The sequence below is a fragment of the Columba livia genome, chromosome 8 (assembly GCF_036013475.1).
Source record: "Columba livia isolate bColLiv1 breed racing homer chromosome 8, bColLiv1.pat.W.v2, whole genome shotgun sequence".
NCBI lineage: Eukaryota > Metazoa > Chordata > Aves > Columbiformes > Columbidae > Columba > Columba livia.
The window spans coordinates 16,519,492-16,543,606 of record NC_088609.1 but is presented as its reverse complement, the minus strand read 5'-3'; the positions used below and the strand labels follow the sequence as shown (position 1 = coordinate 16,543,606).

The window sequence follows — 24,115 nt, the reverse complement described above, 5'->3', positions numbered from 1 at the left end:
CCTGCTTGCTGCAAAGGGATGAGGACCGGGCGCGAGAGAGGGCTGTTGGATCCAGGACAGCTGCTGGAGGCGAGCAGGACCCCCTGGGAGAGGAGACATGGGCAGCAGGGTTGTGACATCCATAGGAGAGCTCAGTGCTAGAGAGGAGATGCAGATCCCCCCATGCCAGAAAGCCATGACACTTGCTGTCTCTTATCGGAGACAACTGCCTTGGTCATGGCAGAGCAGCCCTTGCTGAGAGACAACTCAAGGGACAGGTGTGTGCTTTCATGTCCAGTTTTATTAGTGTTGCATTAGTACCATAAAATAGTTGACGAGGTCGAGCACGTTGCAGTTTGTTCCAAAAAAAGGCTATTTACATTTAATCTGTCTTCATAAAAAACAAAAACAACCACCCTAGAACCCAAATACAACAATGAAACAGATGGACAAGCTGGGAATCTACACAGTGGTAATGTCCCCTCGTGTGCCACGGTCTGGACCGGGCTGGTGGCACACAGCCCTGGTACTCACGCTCACAAGGTGCTTCCTGGTCGCCACAGCACGTACACAAGCAGGGAGGCAATGCTCTGACAACCATCTGGCCAAGGTGCAAAGCAGCAGCTGACTGGATGTGGCCCCATACTGATGCTCATCCTTAAGGAAACCTGCTGCTCTCCAAGTAGGCATGTCCTCTTCTCCCCCAGTCTGTGCCAAAGCAGCCAAGAGACCCTGCAGGAGCCAGCCCTGTCAGGAGCATCTCCCATGAGAACCACCCTGAAGAGGCTTCAGGAAGCCTCTGGGAGATGCTGCTGCTTGTTCATGGCCTTCTCCCTGCCAGATAAACTGAGAGGGAATGTTGCACTAAATGCCACCACACAGCTATCTGCCAAGACTGGGACCCCATCAATGAAGATGACAGAGGCACTGCATCCCACCGACCTTCAGGAGAGCTCCAGGGCCCCCAGCCCTTTACCGCTGCACAGCAGGACTGCCCTAATCCCAGCTTTCCCAATCCCTCGGCACACAGGACAACAGGAGAATGTCACCAGCTCTGCTGCCTCTCATCAGGATTTTATTCTTCAACTGGGAGATGCAATGCCCTTGCCCTCCGCCCCAGCACTCCAGTGCCCCATGCTGCTGGGCAGAAACATGATGGGGCCATTTGCTGCAATCACAGGTTAAGCACAAGGCGTTGTAGTTCTTGGCCAAGTTTGATGATGGAAAACAAATTGGCGCATCTTCTCCAGCCCCAGAAACCTCCCAGCCACCTACCCCTGTCCTCTCTGCAGGATAAAGCCACAAGCGTGTGCTAATTAAAGCAGCAAAACACAGCTGAGGAGTCTGTAGCTCTCCCCAAACCCATGTGTAACTAAGAAGGACTCCACAGTTACTGCCGAGATGTAACCGGTAACAATCAAACTGATGAAAACAGCCACCCAAGAGTCCACAAAGTCCCCAGCACCACAGGAGAGACAGCAGCTGATCAAACAAAGGTAGTGCCAAGGCCAAGCCTTTGTCTCAGGGAAACTCAACCCAGAGGACCAGGAATCACTTAAGGTGCAACACGATGCCACAAAAACCTTCCATCTTTCATGTGCTTGCTGGCATTGTTAAACTAGGTCAGCGCCGCAGAGCCCAGCACAGCAACATGCCCTTCCCTGAGTGAGGCGGGGGCCCTTTGCCCAAGAGCAGCTGGAAAAGAAACCAGCTGCTTTGAGAAGGCACAGCCAGGGGAGCAGGAGAGATGGGCTCTGTGGAGAGCAAGAGGCAAGCCCTGCGACACAAAGGGACAGGGAGTCTAGGGTTTACCGCAGAGATAGAAACCTGCTGCTCCTCCCATCAGGAACAGAAACAGCTGCACAAAGTGGCTCCATGTTGACACAACAGAAACAGAGGCACAACAAACACCCCAACTGGAGCATCACCACCACACCCACATGCCAGCCCTGGCCTTCAGCGCTGGGGAACACCACATTTTCCACCCTGGGCGCAGAGCTGCCCATGGGCAGGCACTGCCTGCCGCTACTGGGCTCCAGAAGGACACAGCCGAGAAGCCAGGATGTTTCCTTGCACAGGAGAGGCATTTCAGAGCAAAGGCAGCTTTGCTCTGCAGAAACACAAGCCCTCAGGCATACAGAGAGTTTCCCAGTGAATTTGCTTGTATAAAGGTAGAACAAAACACAAACCAACATGATATGCAACGAGCAGAACTGCTTCTCTCTCTCACGTACACACACACATACATAAACACAGTAGAGCAGGGCAACACACATTTGACAGGCAGGACCCTGGAAATCCTGTCCTAGCTACCACTTGTTTCTTTACAGTAGGTTGAAATACAAAGAGGAGCACAGTGATGGTTCCCCCCTCACCTCCTCAGTAAACAAAGTTATTGCAGTCAGTCAGTGCACCCCACCAAGAGCTGCCCAGGCTGTGTGCGGCTCCTGACGCTGGAACCCAGCCCAACCACCCTTGTCACACCAGCATGAGACTGGAGAAAGAAATCACACAAATCACACACTGACTAATTTCCTTTAAAAAGCCTTTTTTTTTTTTTTGATGCAACAGCCTGAATAAAGAAAAAGAAGTGATGTGCTTATACACCATCTCCCACACTACCGCTGCTAGGCAACGCTATACAGTCCCAGAGCATCAGCTCAGGTCAACCAAAAATGCAGGAACTGATGGACACGACAACATTCAAACGAGAACCGAGCTTCTGCCAAAGCCAAGACCTGGCAGACAGGCCTGCAGGAAGGAACACAGCATTGCAACCAGGCAATATGGCCTGCCCAGCAGTGTGCCACTGGGCACGGGACCACGTCCTCCCCACCACGTGGTGCAAAGGGAATACCCAGCCCCTGGCCAAGTAGGTTGCACTTGTGCTGGGAAAAGGTTTTATGAAACCGTTTGGTGAAGCAGCCCATGCTGTGAGCTGTGACAGGCACTGGATCCAGCAGAGGCCACACTCTCACCTAATAACCCCTCACTCCACGTCAGCAGGAGAAGGTCTAAAAGAGCACACCATCGCTGCCATGTCCAAAACAACCCAGGCGGTCCCGGCACAGAGCAAGACCCACCAGCCAAGGGAAAGCAGGTTCCCCAGTCCTTTAAAAACCCAAGAGTAAGGGATCAGGAAAAAAAAGAGTTTCAAAAGCATCATCACTGCCCTCAGAAAGTGCCTTCTGGAAATGCTCACAGAGCCTGGCCTGCCCACAAGGGTGGGACCCAGAAGGACACCATCAGAACTTCAGTTCACCCTGAAATGCCAGGGATGTCTGTTCTTCCACACAGTGAGCACACTCGGCCCCCCAAGCCCCATCCACTGCCTGCTCCCAGTCCCATCTCAGGAAGCCTGCAGAGCAAGAGGCCACATCTGCAGCACCCAGAGCCACCCAGACCTGCAGCTTGTCGTGCTGCCTCCTTGCAAGAGCAGCCCCTTGTCCTGGCATGCCAAGCATCCCTGGCAGCACTAAGGTGTACAAAGCAAGCACAACTGCAGCCAGAGCCAAGCCAACAGTGCAATATGCCCAAAAAAATCACTCCTCAGAAAGCAGAAGGTAAGGACTCCCATGGGAGACTGCCTAGCCCCAGCACCCTTCAGTTTTGTTCCAGTCTCAGCCTCTACAAGGAGAGGTCCTGGGTGTTCAAGGGCACGGTGACAACCCGCTCTTGCAGGCCAGGGAGGTGAAGGAGGGAGGTGGCAGCAGGCTCAGGGAGCACAGTGCAGTCAGGGCAGGACAAAGGCAGCAGATAAAGCAGCCCACGCTCCCTCACGTGTGAGGTTTGACAGATGGACAGGAAGGCAGCTGGACACGCAGAGCGCCTGGCTGGCTCCCAGTTCAGCCACTACAGTGATGTATCACTTCACAGACAACGGCTCATCTTCCTGGGTTTGTTTTTTTGGCAACTTATTTTTTTTTTTCCTCTTATTTTTTGTTTTTATTTTTTTTTTAGAAAGCATTAAAAAAAATCTGCAGCTATTAAAAAAATCCTTTCCCTTTAGAGGCTGGATGAGGTTTTATTGACAAGTAAATAATTGGTGTGAGTACGTAAATAGCAGCGACCCCACTGACACGGCGTCCCTCAGCAGCACAGCCAGCTGCAGGGACATTGTGACTGGCTCGGTTTGGTCATTGTCACAGACCTGGGACACTGGAGTTTCCTTACACCTGGAGTTTCCCCAATTCCTGTTCCCGCCAACCCTCCTCAGGCATCGCTTCAGCACAAACACCTGCCCATGGCAGACTCCACGCTCCAAAGGGGGATCTCCTCTCCAGATCACCCTACCTATACAAGCTGTTTTTCAAACCAGAGAGTTGAACTCCCTCCACACTCGCTCATCTCTTGTCCTTTGGCAGCAGAAAGAACAACTGGCCATCTTTTTTTCATAGATATACAGACGGAGGGGGACAAACACACCGTAACACACGTGATCTTCCACAAAATCTCTTCAAGCTGATCCATGGTTCCCCCAGCCCACTCACACCAATGAGGTCTCAGGTTAATAAGCAGTGCAGTTATTCAGCTATCTGCTTGTAGGTGGTAGGTGTTCTTGGGCAGGTTGCCTGCTCCTGCCAACTCCCCCACGACTTCATGTTGTCAGGACATCTATATTTAAGACTGGGGTTTTTTTTGCCTTTGTTTAAAGGGGTTTCCTTCCCTTGTAGTAAACTTAAGAGTTAATAGAAAAAAAGTAATTCAAAAGTAATCCAAGCACATCTGTAATTAATTCTGCAGGAGAGGGCAGAGCGATGCAAGTCAGAGTTGGCACGCAGTTCCTGGCTCCTGGTGTGCAGTCCCCGGGATGGACAGAAGGTCCCTCCGCTGAGCATGGCTAGAAGTTAGATTTGGAGTGTCCAAATATGCAGATGGGAAAGTGCTTGACATGAGAGGACCACTGTGCTGCCAGCTGAAAGAACTTGACGTCGTTCCACTCTACCCCATCGATCAGGACTGCAGGGAAGGGTAAAAAGAGAGAAGAGTTAGAAAATACTGAGTGGAAGAGGCCAACCTAGAACAGCTTTGCCAGAAGCCTCCCAGCAGTCAGCAGAGGGAGGCCTGGCCACGCTCTGCGCTCAGTGTTTGCGATGCTCTGCTTCCCCTCCTCACCGCTGTACAGAGCTGCACACATGGGGAGAAAGGCTCCAGAGCAAACCAGGATTAGGGAGAACAGCACAACCTGTTGCTCTGGCATCACTCACTGACACTGGAGCGCCCCAGACTGCTGATTTCAGCATCACCTGATCCGATTTCTCAAATTTCCTAAACACATCCATTTTCTTTTTTGGGCAAATGCACTCTTTCAGAGACGGACATCAGCCTCTCCTCACTGGCACCCATGTCTCCTGAAGAAGTGATACACTTCTGTGGCTACCCCTTGGATTAAGGAGGTGACCTAAGCGGATCCCTCTGCTGTTCACAGCGGTGGGGCTTATCAGCTGAAGAGGCTACAAAGATATTTTTGATACTGGACACACAGCTCCACTGATACCCGCTGTAGGTCTGTCTACATGATGCATGTATGTGTCTGTGTCAGAGCCTTGCCTAGAGCAACAGCCACACTCTCACTGCTCCCCACCATCACTCACATCAGATGTGCAGGAGAAACAGAATGACAGGGAGGGTAGTGGAGCCTGGCCCAGCCCTTGTCCTCATCCAGGGCACTGATTCAGAGGAGCTCCCAGCTAAGGGAGGATCTTCCCACACCTATTACAACATTCCCCAGTGCTGGACATGTCCCCAGAAACACCCCCATTATGTTGACTCCAGGGCATGGGGCAGGACACCAGCTTGGCCCTTTGCCTGGAGGGCAACATCAGCAGCTTAACCTCACCCCAGAGGCCAGGGATGCAAGCACTGCACTTACCCCGCAGCATGTTCTGCTGATGTTTCGCTGTGCAAATCAACCTGCTGATTCCTTCAATACACTGGCTCTTTGACTCAACCTCCTTGTCTTTTGTTTTCTTGGGCAAAAACATCACTGGAAGAAAATCAAAGCAGCACACAGTGAAACTCTGCCACTCACAGGAGTCGCAGAAAGACTTGTTTGGGTTTTTGCATTTAAACATTCATGCCTGAAAACTCTAATTTTAACTCCTAGTCATCCCTGTTTGGCAGGAGTTTGACCGTGTCAGTGCTCAGCACCATCACCTGTACACGTGGGACAGCTTAGCCATAAAGTTTGACTACATGAAACATTCCTAGCTCACAACCCAGAGCCCAAAGGGCACCATCAGGGTAAATCCTGCTGCTCTGTCGGGACACCAGGGAAAACAGCTGCACTTGCAGTGATCCCCAGCCTGCACCCTGTGTGGCTGCACCACCCAGGGGAGTCCCACACACTGCACAAGGCTGTTGGGCAGCACCGCACTGCTCCAGCCTCCTACACTGCACCACCAGCAGCCCAACATGAGCTGGGCTGCACAAGCACCTGGTGAAAAGGAGTGACTACAAACCATGAGCAGCTGGTTGAGAGGAAAGACATTAGGAGAGCTAAAAAGAGACCTGTTCCCCCAGAATTGCCCGAATGCATGAGTTAACATACGCAACCTGGCCCCACAAAAGCTGGTGGTGTTGAACATCCCTGCTGCAGGCTGGGCTGTCTCCAGTGAAGAGTATGTGGAATGGCTCAGGATTGCGTCTCCCATAGGCATGCCACTTAAAAAAGGCTGTGGTCAGGGGTGGGAGCTCTGGTACCAGCAGTGCCACAGCTACAGTGGCCCAGCAGTGACCTGGCTGCAGGGTTATGCACCCGTGTCCTGCAGCCACTGGTTTGTCAGCTGTCCCCAAAAACCTGCTTCCACCAGGAATGCCTCCCAGGCCCACAGGCAGGAAGATGTTGTGAAGGACAGCTACTGGCAGCTGAATGTAAGTTCAGAACTGCCTTGCTGCTTCCTTGAAAACACTTTGCTGCAAAGCTGTTCTCAGTTTCTAAACTTTCACATTACCAAAGTCAGGAGCAAATACAGAAGTACTGACAACATTTAAAATGGCTTTTTGTTTTGAGAAAATAAACAAGAAGCCATGAGTTTAAGAGAAGATTAAAAAGGAAGAAAAGTTAATATTGACCTTTGCACTGACGGCATTTCTCTTTTAGCTCCTTTTGTCCCACAAAGGACCCTGTGCAAGAACATAAGAGCTCCTGTAGCAGAGCTGACACGGCTGCAGCCCTGCTCCGCATGACAACACCTCTGGTATGTTCAAGCACATCTAGCAATGGCTTGGCAGGTCTGACTGGTGCATTTGTCCAGCTGTTACAGTGGTATTTTAACATGAGGGCACCGTGTCAAATCCAGCAAAATGTTTCTGCTGGGGCTGCTGCCACCACATACTGCAACACAATGAGATACACACATGTCCTGCCTCTACCCGCACATCTGTTGTGTGGCAGAGGAGAGGCCAGAGCACAGAGCTGTACAGGCTGCAGGGTCTGTCCTAATTCTGGTCATTGGGGCACAAGCTGCTTCTTACCGAATCTGACACCCCAAAGCAGCACCAGCAGGCTCACTGGGAAGACAGGGAAGCTGCCCAGAGCAGTGTACCCCTGGCTTCCTGCACAGCCACCCACAAACATCCTTGCTCTGGCCCCACCTTTGCTCTGTCGCACTATACCACCTCAGCTGTTCAGCTGTAAGGGTGAACATATCCCCTTTCTACAGCACAAAGAGGAAACACCCTTTTGAACTATCACCTTATGCAGTCGCTTCTCATCTATAGACAGACTAGTATTTTGGGGATAAAAACATGACTAAGATACTGTAATGCAGGACTGGCAAGTCAGGCGGCACTGGAGTGGCAGAACAGGAATAACAGCATTGCATTCTTGGCCTTTGGCAACAGTAAATGCATCCACCTTACCTTTCTTGTTCTTCTCTTTTGTCACGACAGTCATGGACATCGTTGGAGTGGTGGCAATCTCACCGCTCGCAGGTAATCTGCTGACCTGGAGGGACCGGAAAGTGCATTTCAGTGTGTTTTTGGTAGTGGAAGGGTCCTTCTTCTCCGGGTCTCTCTTTCTGTCCATGGGTGGAGCTGCAATCCAGTAATCCACCTGCAGGCCCATCAACTCAGCACCGAGGTTCTGGCTGGAAAACAAGAAGAGAAGGTAATTTCTGCACAGCACTCAGCAGAAATTCACCCCATCTGTGGTTTTTCGGAGTGGCTGATGTTCCTGACCAGATGGTCAGAGGACAAGCGCCTGGCTCTTCAGGAAAACAGGCAGCAACATTTTGTAGTGAGACCAAATAATCACAAAAGCACAAGAAGTCATTGCCAAGTGACACAGCCTGGGTCATGTTACATGGTGGCACCAGTTTGGTAGCACAGAACTGTAATGAGCTTAGACAGGACCCTGTAATGCGGCAGGCACCAGGTGATCCACCGCATGGCCCTGCTGCATGTGGGGGAATTCCCCTGCTGGGAAAATGCTCTGCCAGTCCTGTGATGTTTGCTAGACAATGGCAGATTTCAGGACTTGATCTGCTGTTGAAAACTCCTGTGCATCATGTGCTAACAGACATGCATCACCTAAACATGCTGCCAGCCTTTCTTGAGCCAGAAAAGGGAAGATGAGCAGCCTGGGAAGTTCTACCACTTGCCTGCTCCCACCTCTCGCCAGTCAGCCCCGAGCAGAGCAGGGTTTTATCATTTAGCAGACCTGTGGCTGACAGCCTCTTCTTCCGGCACAATGACAGAGTGCTGAATAGTTTACAAGTACAAGGGAAAAAAGTAACTTATCTAACAGTCTGTGTGCCCTGTTTGAGAAATGGCCATTGTTAAGGAATATGAATCTATGATCTTGAATGAAATACACATCCCTCTACACCACCTGTCTAATAAGAAACTGTCAAGGTAAAACAAGGACACCCCATCGTTAAGGTCCTCTCAGCAAACAATTTCCTTTTCTTTACCAGTCCGCAAAGCAGAATTCATCTTTGATCAAAACCAGGTTTTGAGTTCTCAGGGCCATTTCACAAGTGAGATTCTTTAAGCATGATGTTTTGGAGATGTAGCTTTGGATTTTAAGGCTCCTTTGCATAAAATTTCTCATATCAGTTATAAAGACAAAGCATTATAATGTTCACTATGCCCAGGCAGGATTTTCTGTTCCATCCCTGGTTAAACATGTGGCTTAATCTTTCAGTCTGCGTCACCCTCCACGCCCTGTGCTGTCACATACTGATCAGTGGAGATGGAACAATGTTGAACCTAAACTTCATCATTTCTTGATGATTTTACCACACAGCATAAAACCAAAAGTACTGGACTCCTAGAGCTGGGGTGTCAGCTTCAGATATATCACATCCATGGCTCACTTTAATAGCCTGCACTCCTGCAGTTGCCCAAACCACTTCCACCTTTGGAAAGCTCACACAAGAGAAGTCAGCTAGGGAGGGAGAAAGCAGAGCTATTGTTTTTCCTGCAGAAGTGTTTTCCTCTCTCAAGTATACATCAGATAAAACAGCCAAGGGAGGTGTAAGTAGACAAAACATACTTTACCTTGAGGATGAGAAGCTGCCTGTGACAGACGGTGAGGAAGGTGGTGTGGGGGAGGCTTCTTTCACAGCAGGAGACGCAGAAGGTGGGGTAGAAGAAAGGACACTGGAGCTGGAGGGAGCTGCATCATCAGAGTCACCTTACAGAAAAGAAGTCAAACTGTTTGTCTGGGTTCATCTTGTAGCCCAGCACATGCACACTGGAGTAGCTGAAGGCATCACTCCCTTCAGGCTGACCCTTTAGAAGGGTGGGAAACTCTTGCCATCAAGGAGTGACCCACAGAAGGGCTGCCTCCACACACAAACCTGTGTGTAACACAGGGCCCTGGAATTTGGGTTTAATAGTGAAGCAATATAAGAAACAAACCCAACAGATGAGGGGAAAAAAAAAAATATTCCTGACTAGTAGTGTGTATGAAGGAGGAAAAATCAAGTTCACATTGATAAAATAGCACTACCCCATGTCCATGTGTGTAGACAGGCAGTATCGTGTAAATCAGCTTTGCACACCCCCATTAAAAAAAAAAGTCTCAATTTGTTGTCAGATTGACAAACTGGTTGCCTATCCTGGCGTTCCAAGCGTTAGGCACACGTTTGAGATTGATTTTATTAGGCAATTGAGCTCAGTCTAACGAGACAGGCATGAACTTCCAATTAATTGCCTCCCCAGTCTGGAGCAGGAACCTGAAATAACCACAGCGGTGAATCCACCCTGATGAAAATACACATCCAAAAAAAAAAGGTGTTTGCACATAAGTGGAGCTTCCCTGGATGAAGGTGAGGGAATTTTAGCTGGCCTGAAGCTCCTTGTTAAGTCAGAAGAAGAAAAGTATTCTCTTTGAGAGAGGCCTCTTGCTCTGGGAGTCAAAGCAGTGGAAATGGGAGCTAATAAAATCCAATTCCACCTTACAAAACTCTAAGGCATCAGCAAGGGACAAGTTTGTTCAGCCTGTGAGGTCAGGCTCCCACCAACTGTACGACACACAAAGCACACACAAGATGCTTGTTACCTGACGTTGCAGAAGACTGTTCCACTATTCCAACCTTCACCACCTAGAGGGGGCAAAACAGAAGAGCTCGATGAAACAGGAGTCCCCTGAATTTTGGGAACCCCTAAACTAAGCTCATCCCTACAGCTCTCTCGGCACTGTCCCTGCAGTCAGAGTAGTATTAAAATATGTTAAGAAGTGGAGTTCCTAAGAGCCAGGCAGGTTCCAGTGGTGTATGAGCTCACAAAAGCCAGCACAGACCCTACGGAGCTGTTCCAGACCTGCACAGCTCAGAACAGCCCACCACCAGCCCCACACTATGGCAACTACCCTGTCTGCCTGTGGAAAGAGGGCAGGGATGAAAAAGGAACATAAATATCCCTTCAGTATTGCTTCGATACACCTGCTAATTACAGACATACTGCGTTAACTGCACCAGTGCAGCACAGTTGGGGTTTGTTAGGAAACCACAAAAGCAACAAAGTAGAGTTTCTGACCAGAGTTTCCTCCTCTCCAAGCAAGGGAAGTGTCCAGCAAAGACTATAAAGCTCCTAGCAAAGCCTCTGGGCACAGACACACCACCACATGGACAGGCCAGAATGATCCATATCACACTATAAAAAGGATACAAACACATTCCAATATGGCCAACCACCAGCTAGTACATTCAGGTTAATGAAAAATGCCACTGGCAGTAATTTGTGGAACAGAGCATACTACAAACACAAGCTCCAAAGAACACGCTATGCCTACAAAGATAAAATGACCCTTTTTGATACAAAAGCAGGGACCTTCTGTAGCAATAATCTGCTAGAGTGCACAGGGATCATTAGTCTCGACACTGCAGAGGACAGACCCTTTTTAAGGTCTTTAAGAAACTTGCATCCAGGGCTAATGTCTACCCTATATAAATGTTGACAAATGGGAAAGAGCTGCAAAGGGATCTCAAGTCAGTAACACTTGCTTTAGGATGAGAAATTATGTCACATAGTCTATTCGGTTTGAAAACAGATCATTAAGTTCAGACATGACCATGTCTAGACCACATCTCTAGGTAGCATTATTTCTGTGCTATGGGATCAAGAAAAAAGACCTAATTGTTAGAAGCACAAAACTTTGCACAGTTTGGAGTGGGAGAGGTGTATGCTCAAAGGCAGATCTTAGAGTTGTCAGGCGCTGGTGGATTCCCTGCTAGCTCCAGTCTTGGAAAAGCCATCGTGAGCTCGGCCACGTGTGGAGAAGCTTCCTGAGGGGACACTGGCTTGGGAGAGGGTGGCTGCAGCTCCATTTGGCCAGTCTCTATCCAAAGGGTAACAAATCAGGCTCTGGCATTCAGCAGCCATACATGCTGTATATGTTAAACACCAAGAGGATGTTTCACAGACCATAACTAGCTGTGAGCAAGAGGATGAGAGGCAGAGGAGCTTGGGGAAGAATAAGCACTACAGAAACCTGCTACAGCCACCTTGATCTGCAAGCCAGACAGGACGTCTCCTCTGGCCTTTCTGCCCCTTGCTCGTTGACTGAAGAGGCTCGAGTTCAGATACATGGGAGGCAGACAAGGTTAAACGCTTTCCCTTCTCTCCGCTCAGGGAGGCACTGAGACTGCTGCAGTCCCAACGAGGCCTCTGCGCAGGAACACTGCGGCGCCAGACTCCTTTTCCTTCAGGAAGGAGGTGCATCTTGTTAACAACCCTAGCACCTGGCTGCCAGCGCAAGGCAGGCACACCGCCACACAGCCCCGCCACCCGACCAGCTCTTTGTGGGGCCGAGGCTCCCTTCACTTCAGAGCCCAGCTGAGCAGCACAGCACTGCCCTGCTAGCTGCTGGGTCAAAGACTGCGCAACCCAGCTGCAGGACATCAGGTTTTGCACCCTAAAAGCCAATGGAGTCCAGCCAACATCAGGAATCACAAACCCAAATGTTGCTGGCTCCCTCTCTTCCTTGGTCAACAGCTCCAAGCAGGCTGCAGCTGAGGGAAGGGGCTTTGGTGCTTGTGTTCAGCCTCAGAATTGACAAGACACCTGCAACTAGCCTTTCAGAGGCTCTTCAGATGTGTCTCATGGGGAACCACTGTGTCTGGAACACTTCAGAAGCAAGAATGAGCAGCACTGATTTGATCTTCACCACTAGCTGACATGAAGTCAGCCTTTTCTTTCAAGGCAAGTATTTTTGTGTTTTGGCAGCATTAAGTACTCAGAGAAGTTCACTCTTCCCACTTTCAGACAATCAAATCCAGACTAGAATTGCTAATGTCAGGGCAACAATCTTTTTAGAGCAACTGGACAAACACTCTGAGCCTCACTTGCTTGCACACAGCGCTGAATTAAACCAGACCCAAAGAAAAGCTTTGCAGCGGTCAACAGCTGCAATGACACAAGTCCAGGAGCTTCCAAGCCCTTCTGGCCTTTTCATGCTATTGGGAAAGGTGAAACAGCTGCTTCGTAACAGTTCTTCACCAGCAATTGCAGTTCATGGGAGGGACAAGATCACAGAAAAACTCATCAGCAGGGAACAAAAGATGTGTGTGTCTGCTTTTGCAGAGGACGTCTTTCCTTCAACAAACAAAAGCAGATTCTTCTCAGGAACACTACAGAGAGAGACTCTGACTTCGAAGAGACAGCGCAGTGAAAGCAGGGTCAGCCTGAGGGCAAGAGAGACTTAACTTTTAAACACCTTGGGATTTCAGATTAGCTCTGGCACACTGACACGGATACAAACGGGAACACACATCAGTCAGGTTAACACAGAAGGCAGAACCAGACAGCCAGCACATAAGAAAGAGAAGCTACAGGAGAGCAGGCAAAATCTGTGAAGAGAACATCCTGTAGCCGAAGAGCAGGCAGGGGATGATCTCCTTTTGGCCACAGGTCAACAACTTCATACCTAAAGCTTGATGAATTGAATAGTGTGATCAAATAAGGGGAAGGAAACTAGAAAAGGTACACAGTGCACAAGCTACACTGACAGAAGCACAAACACACCTCTGCCTAGATACTCTAGGCTTGGCCACCTGAGCTGGGAACATTTCAAGATAAGGACAGGAAGAAAACCAAGGGACTACTATCCAAATACATACTCACATAATAAAAATGTATTAAATAACTACTGCCCCAGACTCAAACTTAAAAGTGGTATAAAATGATCTCCCTAGTGGGATGTGCTCTCCACTTCCCTGGAGTGGATGGGATATTAAGAGGACTGGAGACCATTCATGACAAGCACACAGAAGACTGACACTGGAATAGCAAATTTGGCCAAATCAATCACCTAGGGCAATGCTGGGCATAGCAACCCTGAGATCAGGTTTCTAGGAACACACCACCTTCCTTTGCATGTGGTCCAGCAACAATTCCTCACCAACTAGGTGCTTTGGTCCGCAGCAAAGACAGGTTGTGGATCAGAGTACTTCAGCATCACAGTTTCTTCTCTGTATGGAATGAACAAGGCAACAGCAAGGCTATGGTTTTTGCTTCAGTGCTGGCAGGAATGCAGCACAGCACTGCCCAGAAAGTAAAATACACCCTGTAGTTTGTTGAGGCATCTTAGAGGTTTGCTTCTGTACCAGGCTGTTGCATCCAACCATTAAATAGTCATGCTTGACACTCTACCTTAGAGCACCCAATGCTCCTCTTCTACCCCAGAAACCACATAAGTTTGAGTTAACACTTGCGGACATATTCTAGCTGTAACTGTGATAACACTCACCCCAACAAAGGGAATGAACTTCTGCGAAGATTCTTCATCAGGGCTAAAGGCAAAGAGAAAAGAGTTGTTAGCAGCTTGCTTCCACACCGGACACAATACTCACTCTCTATGTTGCATTCAAGCATGCAGCAGGGACGGACAGTATGCAAGCGCCAGTCCAATGTCTCCTCAAGGCCCCCTGCCAGCACGCTAAGAATCTGCAGGGGTGGGGAAGAGCACGCAGCTGCCGGCACATCTCTTGGGGGAAGGGGCTCTTCCTCCCTCCCTCACGCTTGACAGAGAAACATGCTTTAATGGCATGGCAGTCATTACAGACACACGAACCTCCTACTACGAGGAAATGTGCCACCACAACACGGAGAACTGTGCATTACTTACTAGTACCTGAAGCGCTCTGCACGCATGGCCTCTGCGCGTCCCACCTTTGGAGTCATGTGCCATACCTTGCACATTCCAGCACCGCTAACGCGGTTCGCCTGCCACGGGGTTACAAGCCGTGACACGTGGTTATTTGTGGAGCACTAGCAAGGACGTACACACACACAGATACGTGTTCCCTGCACAGGGAGCTTGCAGTCCTTTGGACAGGCACACTGGAGAGGTGGTCACCAGAGCACAGCAGGTAGGATCAGGACGCCAACTCGAGAATGGCAAGCAGCTAAACCAAACCAGATGCACACCATGTCCCAGAAACAGCTGAAGACAACACCGTACACATTTTGAAAGCAGGAAGGTATCAGCCCCTCCTGCTCTGGCCCTGCCCAGGATTCAGAAGCCAGAGGCTGGACAAGGGCCAGGAACCAAGGCCAGAAGCAAACCCAGCAGGAATTAGGGAGAGATGCAACAAAGACAAGAGGCAGAAGAGCTGAGTGAGGAGGAAGGCAGGCTGGGAGGGCCTGCAGAGCCCCTGCTCCCTTCAAGGGCAACAGAGATAAAGATGGACCCACAGCACAAGGAGAGGACTACAGGAACGTGACCACACGTTCGGAGGAATTACAGCTCAACAGTGGAAGTGACGGCAGGGGCAAGACACACCACGTTCCTCAGTGGCCAAGCACAAGAAACAGGCAGGAAGCAGACAAACACCAAGATTTCTCATGTTTCTCTTTTTGTACATCCTTCAGAGCATTGCAACCTTTAGAGAAAAACCATCCAGCATGGCCTTCATCCAGAAATGCTGGGCGCAGCAAAATACTTCAGGAAAGCAGTTATTTCTGTGCCATTTCCAGCACAAATGCACCAAGGTTGGCAACCACTGTGATTAGCATAGGCTGGACAGGTTCCTCTAAGCCCTATGGAAAGAATGACACAGAACTGCAGCTACCACAACTCAGCCAGAGCTCCCTCTTGATTCAAAGCAGAGTGTACTTTTGCAAATAGCCACTCGTTTTGGCTCAGATCTATTTATTCATCTCTAAGGCAAAGCCAGGGGCTTTGCTCCCTTCCTACCTCACAACTCCAGGCACTGCACCTTCATTCTTCCCCCAAAGCAAACAGCAACAAGTCCCTGATTTCTGTGTTAGAAGCCAGACAGGTCACATCCAAACACAGCTGCAGGCCCCCAGCAAATAAGTCTCCTATTAACATGACATTTCCAGCTCCAGTTTTGCAAAGGGAAATGAGAAACCCACAGAGCTGTTGGGAGAAACAGAGAACAGAGGCTCAGCTTTCTTCTCATTTCTTCAGCTCCATGGGCTGAGAACCAGGCAGAAGCAAGTCCTGCTGACCAAGTGAGGGAAGCACAATAGTCACCTTGTTGTCTTTCAGCTACTGGATGGCTTTTCTCCAAGCTCTCCAAAAACAAACCATGCCCAATTTCAGCAGGAAAGTCATTCTTATTCCCCTTGGGAGCTCAGATTCCCACTGAGAATAGCTCACGGGCAGTGCTGAAATAAATCATTTGCTTCAGCCACCATTTATCACAGCTCACAATGATGCACAGACTGTTCCTGAAGCAATCCAGCTGGACGTCAGCTCGGCTAGTCCTGTCCTGTCACATGTCTTCTTGGGAACCCTGGTCTTGCACATGTGCCTCTGAAAATGCAGCTTATCAGAACAGCTGCTCTTCACGTGGATGAAAGGAAAGATGAGATGATCGTGCTTTTTCTCCACTTCCTCTTTCATGCTCTTTCCCGATTCTTGTCCTTTAGGATCCCAAAATATTAATCCAGAAAGAACGCTTTCACCTTGGTTATGGTCTCTTCTATTCCTCCTACCACAGCCCTGTAATGAAAATATCCCCATCCTGGAAAGGCAGCTGCCCCATATTACCTGGGCTGCACAGGTTCCTAGGCTGCAGAGGTTTTACCCCCATAGCAATGTCCTAGGTATTGGTTGTATCCATAAGATTTCTGAAGGTCCTGGTATTCTCAGCTATAATTTAAAGCCAGACCTGACCCTGGTTTGTGGTTTTTAAGAGTGTTACTGACACTTCACTCCCATAATCCTGGGGGGAGGAGTGGAGGGGTGAGGGAAAACAAAAAACAGACCTATGTAGAAAGGCTAGAAAGAAAATCTTTACCTGGAATGGGGAGTTGTCCAATTACTATTTTTGCTTGGGCAAAACCCATCTACCTGCAATCAGTCCTTCAAAGGTAAACTGACCAGAAATTGACTTGCAGGCTCCCTCCCTTCTCCACTAAATTAATTTCGATTGAACAAAGTTATACAGACAGATTTACATGGTTTTAGACTCTTAGAAAGTAGAAGAAACCACATCACCAGGAGTCACCCACCTGGCAAAGGGAAGGAATAATGTTACTTCTGGGGCAAAGCACTCAGGTGTTTCAAGGCCAGTTTGAACAGGGCTTTGAGCAGGGGGGTTTGAATCAGATGATCTTTAAGGCCTCTTCCAACCTAAACCATTCTGTGATTACAGTAAGAGGGACTGAATAAACTCTTAGAGCAGTTATGCCAGTTATTAGCCTTTTAGTAAGATTTCATTTAAAACTTAAGCAAACCAAACCAGATTCAAATGAAGCTAAACAGCTGTGATTTCCTAGCAGGAGGGTCTCAAATACTACTTTTATTCCAGGCAAGTCCCACAGGGGAAAGACAGGAAAAAGGAGATTTTTATCACTAAAGGACTAGCAGGCCCCTAAGCCATCTCAGGCCAGGTACTACCAACAGCTCTCCATGGTTCATCTTTGTTATGAAGCATCTGTCCTTCCCACTGGGCAACTGCAGCTGTCTGCCGGCTAATGCTGTCCTTGTTCCACTAAGTCTCCAGTGGCCAAAACAAACAAAGGGACAAAGCAACTCCAAGTCCCCAAGACACATCAGAAGAGTTGTCTCTCTGCTCTCCCCGAAACTCCCCTCCAGCACCCTCCATGGGCACACTCCACAGGACATCCAGCATTTCTCACGCCTCAACTCCTCTCTGCTGTGCTGCTCTGCCAGGCAAGGGGCACAAGTCAACTCCTGTCATGTTCCCAGCAGCTGCCCGAGGAGGTTCATGCAGCAACCAGCCAGATGACATGGGCACTGCTGAGCCAGAAGATGCACCAGGTCCATCTTCACCAGCTGTATTTGTGTTCAGCATCCACTGCAGGCTGTGTTTTAGAAGCAGCACTCAGGGAAATGACCTGGACTCTGCCCAGACACTGCCCTCCGGAGCCTCAGAGACAGGCAGCAGGCAGAAAACAGCGCTGATCCTGCTTCCTATTGCCCAGGAACCCTCCAACCCAAGGCACTCATGCTCCAGGGAGCAAGAGATGGGCAAGCGCTCTACAACACAAGAGTGAAGAGCCTTTGGTAAATGTGTAACATGGCAGAAAATGACCCAGTCCTCACCCTGACACATAAGTGATGCTTTTATTTCCAAGAGCCAAGCTGCTCCCCAGACCCATGCAAGGGCTACCCAGAAGCCACAAGGCAAGAGCTGTGCTGCACACTGAATTACAGTGGGTGACAGCAGCCCAGGTTCACAGAACTGATCAGCAATCCAGCTACACTGGGAATGGGCGTCTGCCAAGCCTCAGATCTCATATACTGCAGGGCTTCATTCAAGAAAACAATGCAGAGATACCACTATCGATGATACACCCCTCCTGGCGAAAGGCCCACCTCTGCCACCACAGTCTCAGGTCCCCAGGTGTTGCCTGGACTGCAGTGGTTTTTGACAATTCACTAACCACTAATTCTCCCAGTGCTCACAAAGTCAGTCACCCAGTGTAACGGGGCGGAGCTGAAATGTCAATTAATTTCCTTCCTGAACCCCCTCCTCACCGCCAACCCCTCTGATTTCAGGTTAAGTCAGCAGATGCTCCAACATGGGACAAAGCTTTCGCACCATTGCAGCCCATCACAGGCAGTACATGCGCCAACCTTGCGGCATGACAAACAGAACAAGGGGACAGGAAGGAGAGCGGAGGTAAGTCAAAATAGGGATGGCTGGCAATGAAGTTATAAAGCAGCTCATCACATACAGCTACATCCTAGAGACTGGCTTGGCTTTCCTTGGACCACTGGGGCTTGTTTAACAGAGCAAATGCAAAGGTGCTGGGAGACTTGTCTCACAATGAATTTGTAGGTAGCGCTGCTGTTTATACATGGACCGCTGCCTTGAAAGCTGGTCTTGGAGAACGCATTCACCTCTGGCCTTGAGGGAGAGGGAGCTGCAGTAACTTTGTGAACTGATGACAAAATAATGATGTCCAATAATCATACCATTTGAAGCAGGGAACCCTGCAGAGCAGGGGGGCCTTGGAGGTAGCTCACGGAGCACAACTCCACTGCTAGCACACATGTCTTTTCTTAAGCTCAGAAAAGTCTCGTACGTTTGGGATAGCCTGCTGGTAAGAGGCTAGTCCTCAATTTTGTGATTACAGGGAGAAGATTTGCTGGTCTGCACTTGGGCACTGCAGAGCTGAACACGACCCCGAGCCACTGAGTGCCACCTACAGCACTCCAGCTCCAGCAGATGGGAACCGAAGAGCCTTTGCTCAGCTCTGATCCTTTTGGAGCTACACTATATCCTAAAATGGCCAGGAAGGGAAGATAAAAAAAAACCAAACCACAAAAGAACAATCTTCTCTGTGTTTTACTGCTCAGAGCTACTCTCTCACTAACCCCTTAATTCCCATTCAGTCTACAACCTGGGAACCCATATGTGTGGTGCAAAGGCAGAGCCTCACTGTCAACAATGCGTTCTGCCAGCAGATGCCATCATTTCAAAGCAGCGAGCAGAATTTAACCTAAAGTACAAACTGTGCACCCCAGACCTGCAGGAACTGTTAAACAAGGCACAAAAGACCAGTTCATGGGGAAAGAGAGATAGGAGATGGGAGAGGGAACCTAAAAGGAACGGATACCTTAAGGTAAAGTCAAAATGAAAGCTCTTTTTCCTTTTGAGAAAGCAACCAAAGAAAAAGATAAATACGTTATCATACTTACAAAGTGACGCATTCATTTAGGTAGCAGTAATGGAAACACAATTTCCGTGTTGTTTTTCACAAACCCTCCCTAAGTTGCTGCCAACAACAGAGAGCTGCATTTCTAGAAAAAGCCACATGGGGACATAACTGCATGTTACTCCACAGGAAAGCTTGTTCCTCTAACTCACTCTCCGTTTTGCTGATGGGGTGCTCAGCTGAAAGTAGAAGTTATTTTAAAGTGGACACAACAGAGATACCAAGAGTCTACAGGTTATGCCATGAGTCTGAATAAAAGTCTCAGCAATCTCTCTTCCAAGTGACCTTCTGCAGGGTTTCAGTCTGATGGAAACCCATCAACAGCTTGAGGTATGGCACCGCCAAGTCCAGAGGGTCTCCAATCCAAATGGATCAGACCAGCTTGGTAAGTGGTCACGCACACTGCCGGGGGGGCAAGGGCATGTTGCTGAAGTACATTTAAGATGTTTTTCAACAAAACACCAAACTGATCTTTCTGGGCACATTAGAAACTCAACATGATTAAATATGTGTTAATGACAAAAATGAACTGTAACAAAATGGAGAAGGCAACAGAAACCAGCACAGAAGCCAGCAACTGAAGGGTGTGGAGAAAGGGCGAGGCAGCCGGGTTCACGCTGCACTAGGGGAGTCTGAACTCCAAAAACAAAAGAAAAGATTGAAGCTAAGAGCTTCGTGTACCCTGTCGCTCTGCAAACTTCACCTTGATCAGGTTAACATTACAGGAGTTCATAAACACATGAAGAAGGTGCACTCTTTTTAGTGGACTAGTCAGTCTGGAAATACTTTCCCAATGAGAGCATGAAGAATGGGTTAAATTCTACTGAATCATTTCTGCAAGATAATGTAGAGCAGGCACCAGAATGAAAAAACAACATACAATGAGCATTTCCAAAAAGAAAAAAAAAAAAAAAGGTCTTTTCCAATCAAAATGATTCAGTGATCCTATGAAAAAAAGTGATTCTACCTACACCTTTAATCCATCTCAGTTCTTACGCAAAGGAGGCACCAATAAGGGATGTTAATGGACCAAAAATAAAAGATCAGATGTAACATGGGATGGTAGTAATTAAGAACTAGCATCATCCATGCCTCATAGGGGATTGCTAGTCCCTAACAGAGAAAAATCACATGAGTTGAGTGTTTGTCCTGCTCTCAGAAATTATTGGGATGTGAGTTGGATTCTACTGAAGTCTATTATTCTCCTCTGTGCTTCAGAAACAACAGATCTCTACCGTTCAGTGACAATTACTCTTCTTCCTGGACCGCAGCCACATGAGGCTGTACCTCCTTCTGAATCTTGTTTTCAGATCCCAGTTCTCCCTCCTACAGGCAGCTCATCCCTTAAGAGAAGCTGAAACAAAACCTGGTGAATGTCAGACCTCCCCAGTATGAGTCCTGGGGAGTCCTGCAACTGCCAATCAACAAGGATTTTGTCTCTCCTGTGAGAAGCTCTGCTATTTACACTCCAAAAGAAAAGGGCTTCAGTTCTCTCAATACCCATGTAAAAGAAGCCAGGTGTCATGGAAGTTACTCTGGGGGAAAATGCTGCAGACCTAAGGTCTCTGTGGTAAGAGATCTCCATAACCTAAGCAGATACAAGCTGTCCATCCCCAATCCTGCATAGTTGCCACTTGCCCAAGCCTTTCAGACCCTCAAAGAAATCACTGCACTTAAAGGAACCACAGTGCTGCAGATTCGACACACACATCACTGGGTGCAGGCTACCATAAGGCTCTCAAGGTGTTCATAATTTGAGTGATTTTAAGACTGATGAGAAAAGCACTTTGCTTTCAACCTGATGCTCACTCGGAAAAGTCAGTGTTACATCAGTGACATTACCTTTTCTGCTTGTATGTCAGCATCGCTTCAGCAATGGGCAACTGGTGTGCACAGTTTGCCCCTGCTATATATTGCGTTATCCGGGACACAACATCAGGTGTTTCCGAAACTGCAATAAAAGAGAGAAAATATTTTAAGTGACACCTCAGACCATCACCAGCACTGTCCCCCATGCGCTTAGCCAAGCAGCTGGTGGTTCCCAGCCAGCTGCTTTTGAACTGCATCTGCCAAAGGCAGCTCTGCAGCCCACCCCAGGGCACAGCAAAGCCACCTGACCAAAACCAAACACCCTACAGGAGCACCGAGGTGAACACGTTTGGAAGGCACACTAGATAGACATCTGTACACAGCATGACTGACTGAAGTGTTACCGTCCTTTTCTATTTGTTAAAATGCTTTTCTTTGAAAATGTGTACCTACCCAGAGTCAACTTGAGGCTTTTTTGCACCTTTCCTGTAGGTATCTGCAGAAGCAAGGGCCCAGCCACCTTTCCCAGGGCCTTGGCCAGCTGCTCTACTCACACCAGCATTTGAGTTACCTGATCCCTTAGCGAACTCACGGCCTTGCTGAGTTAACTGGAAAACCCAAGAGCCACACAAGGGTTGGATAAGCACAAAGTCACACTTGTAGCAGCAGGAACGCTTCGGATTTGTGAGACTGTGTTTGATTGAAGTTGACAAGACAACATTTCCTAAATGCCTTCCATATTTCTTTGGTTTCAAGCAAGGAGCCTCAACTGTGAGATCAAGGGAATCTTCACCAGGCACTTCCATACCTTAATGGGCATTTTAACCCAGATTCTTTGTATTTGAACAGCAAACTGTGAAAAACTATGATTCTTTGCCAGATCTTATGCCTTCACAGGAGAATCTACACAGTCTGGACTGCACAAAATCAGGCTGCATTTTCCTCATAGCATGCAGACAAATAAGAGCTACAGCATACAACCAACTAAAGAACAGACAAGGCTCTCAAGCTGGATTTCTATAGCTAATGAAGTATTCCTAACCCAGATGAAAGAAATAAAGTCTGTATTGACATTTGTCTATATTTTCAAGTGCAGCAAGGAATTAAAAGAAATCAGTTCCAGACATCTTTTCTTCCACAAGCTTACAGTCAATGAAAAGTGGAGTCCAGCCTCCTGCTCCAAGCAGCATGAACTTCACCTTCAAACAGGCTGCCCAGGGTCTTGTCCACCCCAGTTCCCATCTGCTGGAAAAGGCTCTGAACAGTCACCTGCGAAGAAGCCTCTCTCTTCTCCTCTCACAGCTAGAGGACTTCCAGGAGCATCCTGGCAGCCTCAGGCACTCTGCAATTCCAACACTAAAACCACAACCTCCCCAGCCTCACGGTGCTCCAAAAACTCCAAAGCTTTCTCCTTCTAGTGAAATGTCTCTATGGGATATGCTGCCATGAGAGCATCACTCCTCAGTCAAGTCTCAAGCCTTCATATAGCCCTTAACGTCAGATGCAAATCCTCCTCTTTCCTGTTTCTTTCCATTCTTGAAGGAATGGATGAAAAAACTATAATCGTTAATTTTTTAAGCAAATCAGTACTTTAACACACTTTATCCTGGGCTTTATCCTGGCCCAGAACAGACTCTGATCAGAAGAGGAACTTGTTGATCTGACCTAGGTCAGCTCCCACTTTATAACACTGGTGAAGAACAAAATTATTTTTTAATGAAAAAGATCCTGCCAGTAGATTTCAGAAATGTCAAGGTCATTCTCATGCATAACTAACATAAGTTAATCCTCCCACAGCTTCCAGTTTTCCAAATCTTTTAGGCTGGACAGTTTTCTGAAGGGCCAAACAAAGCAATGTACTGAACTTGGTAGCGAGACCTCCACATCAAAGAACAAAGCTGAGAGCCAGGTAAAACCAGCGTGACTCAGAGGCTGCGAGTGCCTCTGGGAGCCAACAACTGTTTGCAAACCACCACGTGGAGGACATACAAAGGTCAGCATCTGAAAAGGGAACGTGCTGGAGTGAGGAGAAAAGAGGAACATAAACATTTGCCTGCTTCCTCTTGTATTTGTTTGACCTTTGCTAAAATTGCTCATTCAAGCCTTTTATCCCATACAGGCCAGACACAGACACATGGTCTTACCAGTGGTCTGTGCTTCAAGTTTGTTGAACAGATCTCTCCAGGCTAGATCTTGGAAGAAGTTGTTGTATCTATAGTCTACAGACCCCAGATACTTGGCCACTGGATGAGAGCCTAAGAAAGAAAGGAACACATGACAGTTGTTCTTCCCAGCACTGAACGCAAGTATGTTTTTATCTCTAAGGAATCAAATTCCAAAATCAAAACTATACTAGACATCCCAGAAATAAATTTCTTCAATTTTAACCAAGTAATTTAGTCCAGCTTATCTCTACAAGAGCATGCAAATAGACTTCCTAGAAGGGAGGCTGCTTCAATACCATTAGTACCTTTCAGTGACACCTCTCTCTTCCCCTCTGCACCAAATTAAATTCTAAAAGGCCAAAGAAAACAGGACTGGGAAACTGCTGAGGAAATAAATTATCTGAAAGACACAGAGGCCCAGGGTTCTCCATCTCAGTCTCAGCTTTGCAAGCAGCTTTCCCAGCAGCTCTCCTTGCCTGCAGGTCACCCCTGCCCAGAGGAGACAGACCCCTTCCTCCAAACACCATTCGCACACCACAGCTGTTCTGTGATAC

At 48.3% G+C, this 24,115-nt stretch overlaps 1 protein-coding gene across 17 annotated transcripts in view; it reads right to left on the bottom strand.

The window, feature by feature from the left end:
* Positions 1-3,983: 3,983 nt before the first annotated feature.
* PACS2 (phosphofurin acidic cluster sorting protein 2) overlaps positions 3,984-24,115 on the bottom strand; it is a 70,466-nt gene continuing 50,334 nt past the window's right edge. For 9 of the 17 annotated variants that reach the window (XM_065072258.1, XM_065072260.1, XM_065072261.1 and 6 more), the window contains 8 exons: positions 23,541-23,651; positions 21,430-21,538; positions 14,177-14,219; positions 10,490-10,532; positions 9,484-9,619; positions 7,843-8,069; positions 5,852-5,965; positions 3,984-4,938 (listed from right to left, as the gene is read on the bottom strand). In XM_065072258.1, coding sequence (XP_064928330.1) covers positions 4,820-4,938; positions 5,852-5,965; positions 7,843-8,069; positions 9,484-9,619; positions 10,490-10,532; positions 14,177-14,219; positions 21,430-21,538; positions 23,541-23,651 — 902 coding nt within the window. In that variant the 3' untranslated portion in view covers positions 3,984-4,819. Of the gene's footprint in view, positions 4,939-5,851; positions 5,966-7,842; positions 8,070-9,483; positions 9,620-10,489; positions 10,533-14,176; positions 14,220-19,488; positions 19,522-21,429; positions 21,539-23,540; positions 23,652-24,115 lie in introns of all 17 variants that reach the window. The other 8 variants (XM_065072252.1, XM_065072253.1, XM_065072254.1 and 5 more) reach the window with 1 other exon arrangement.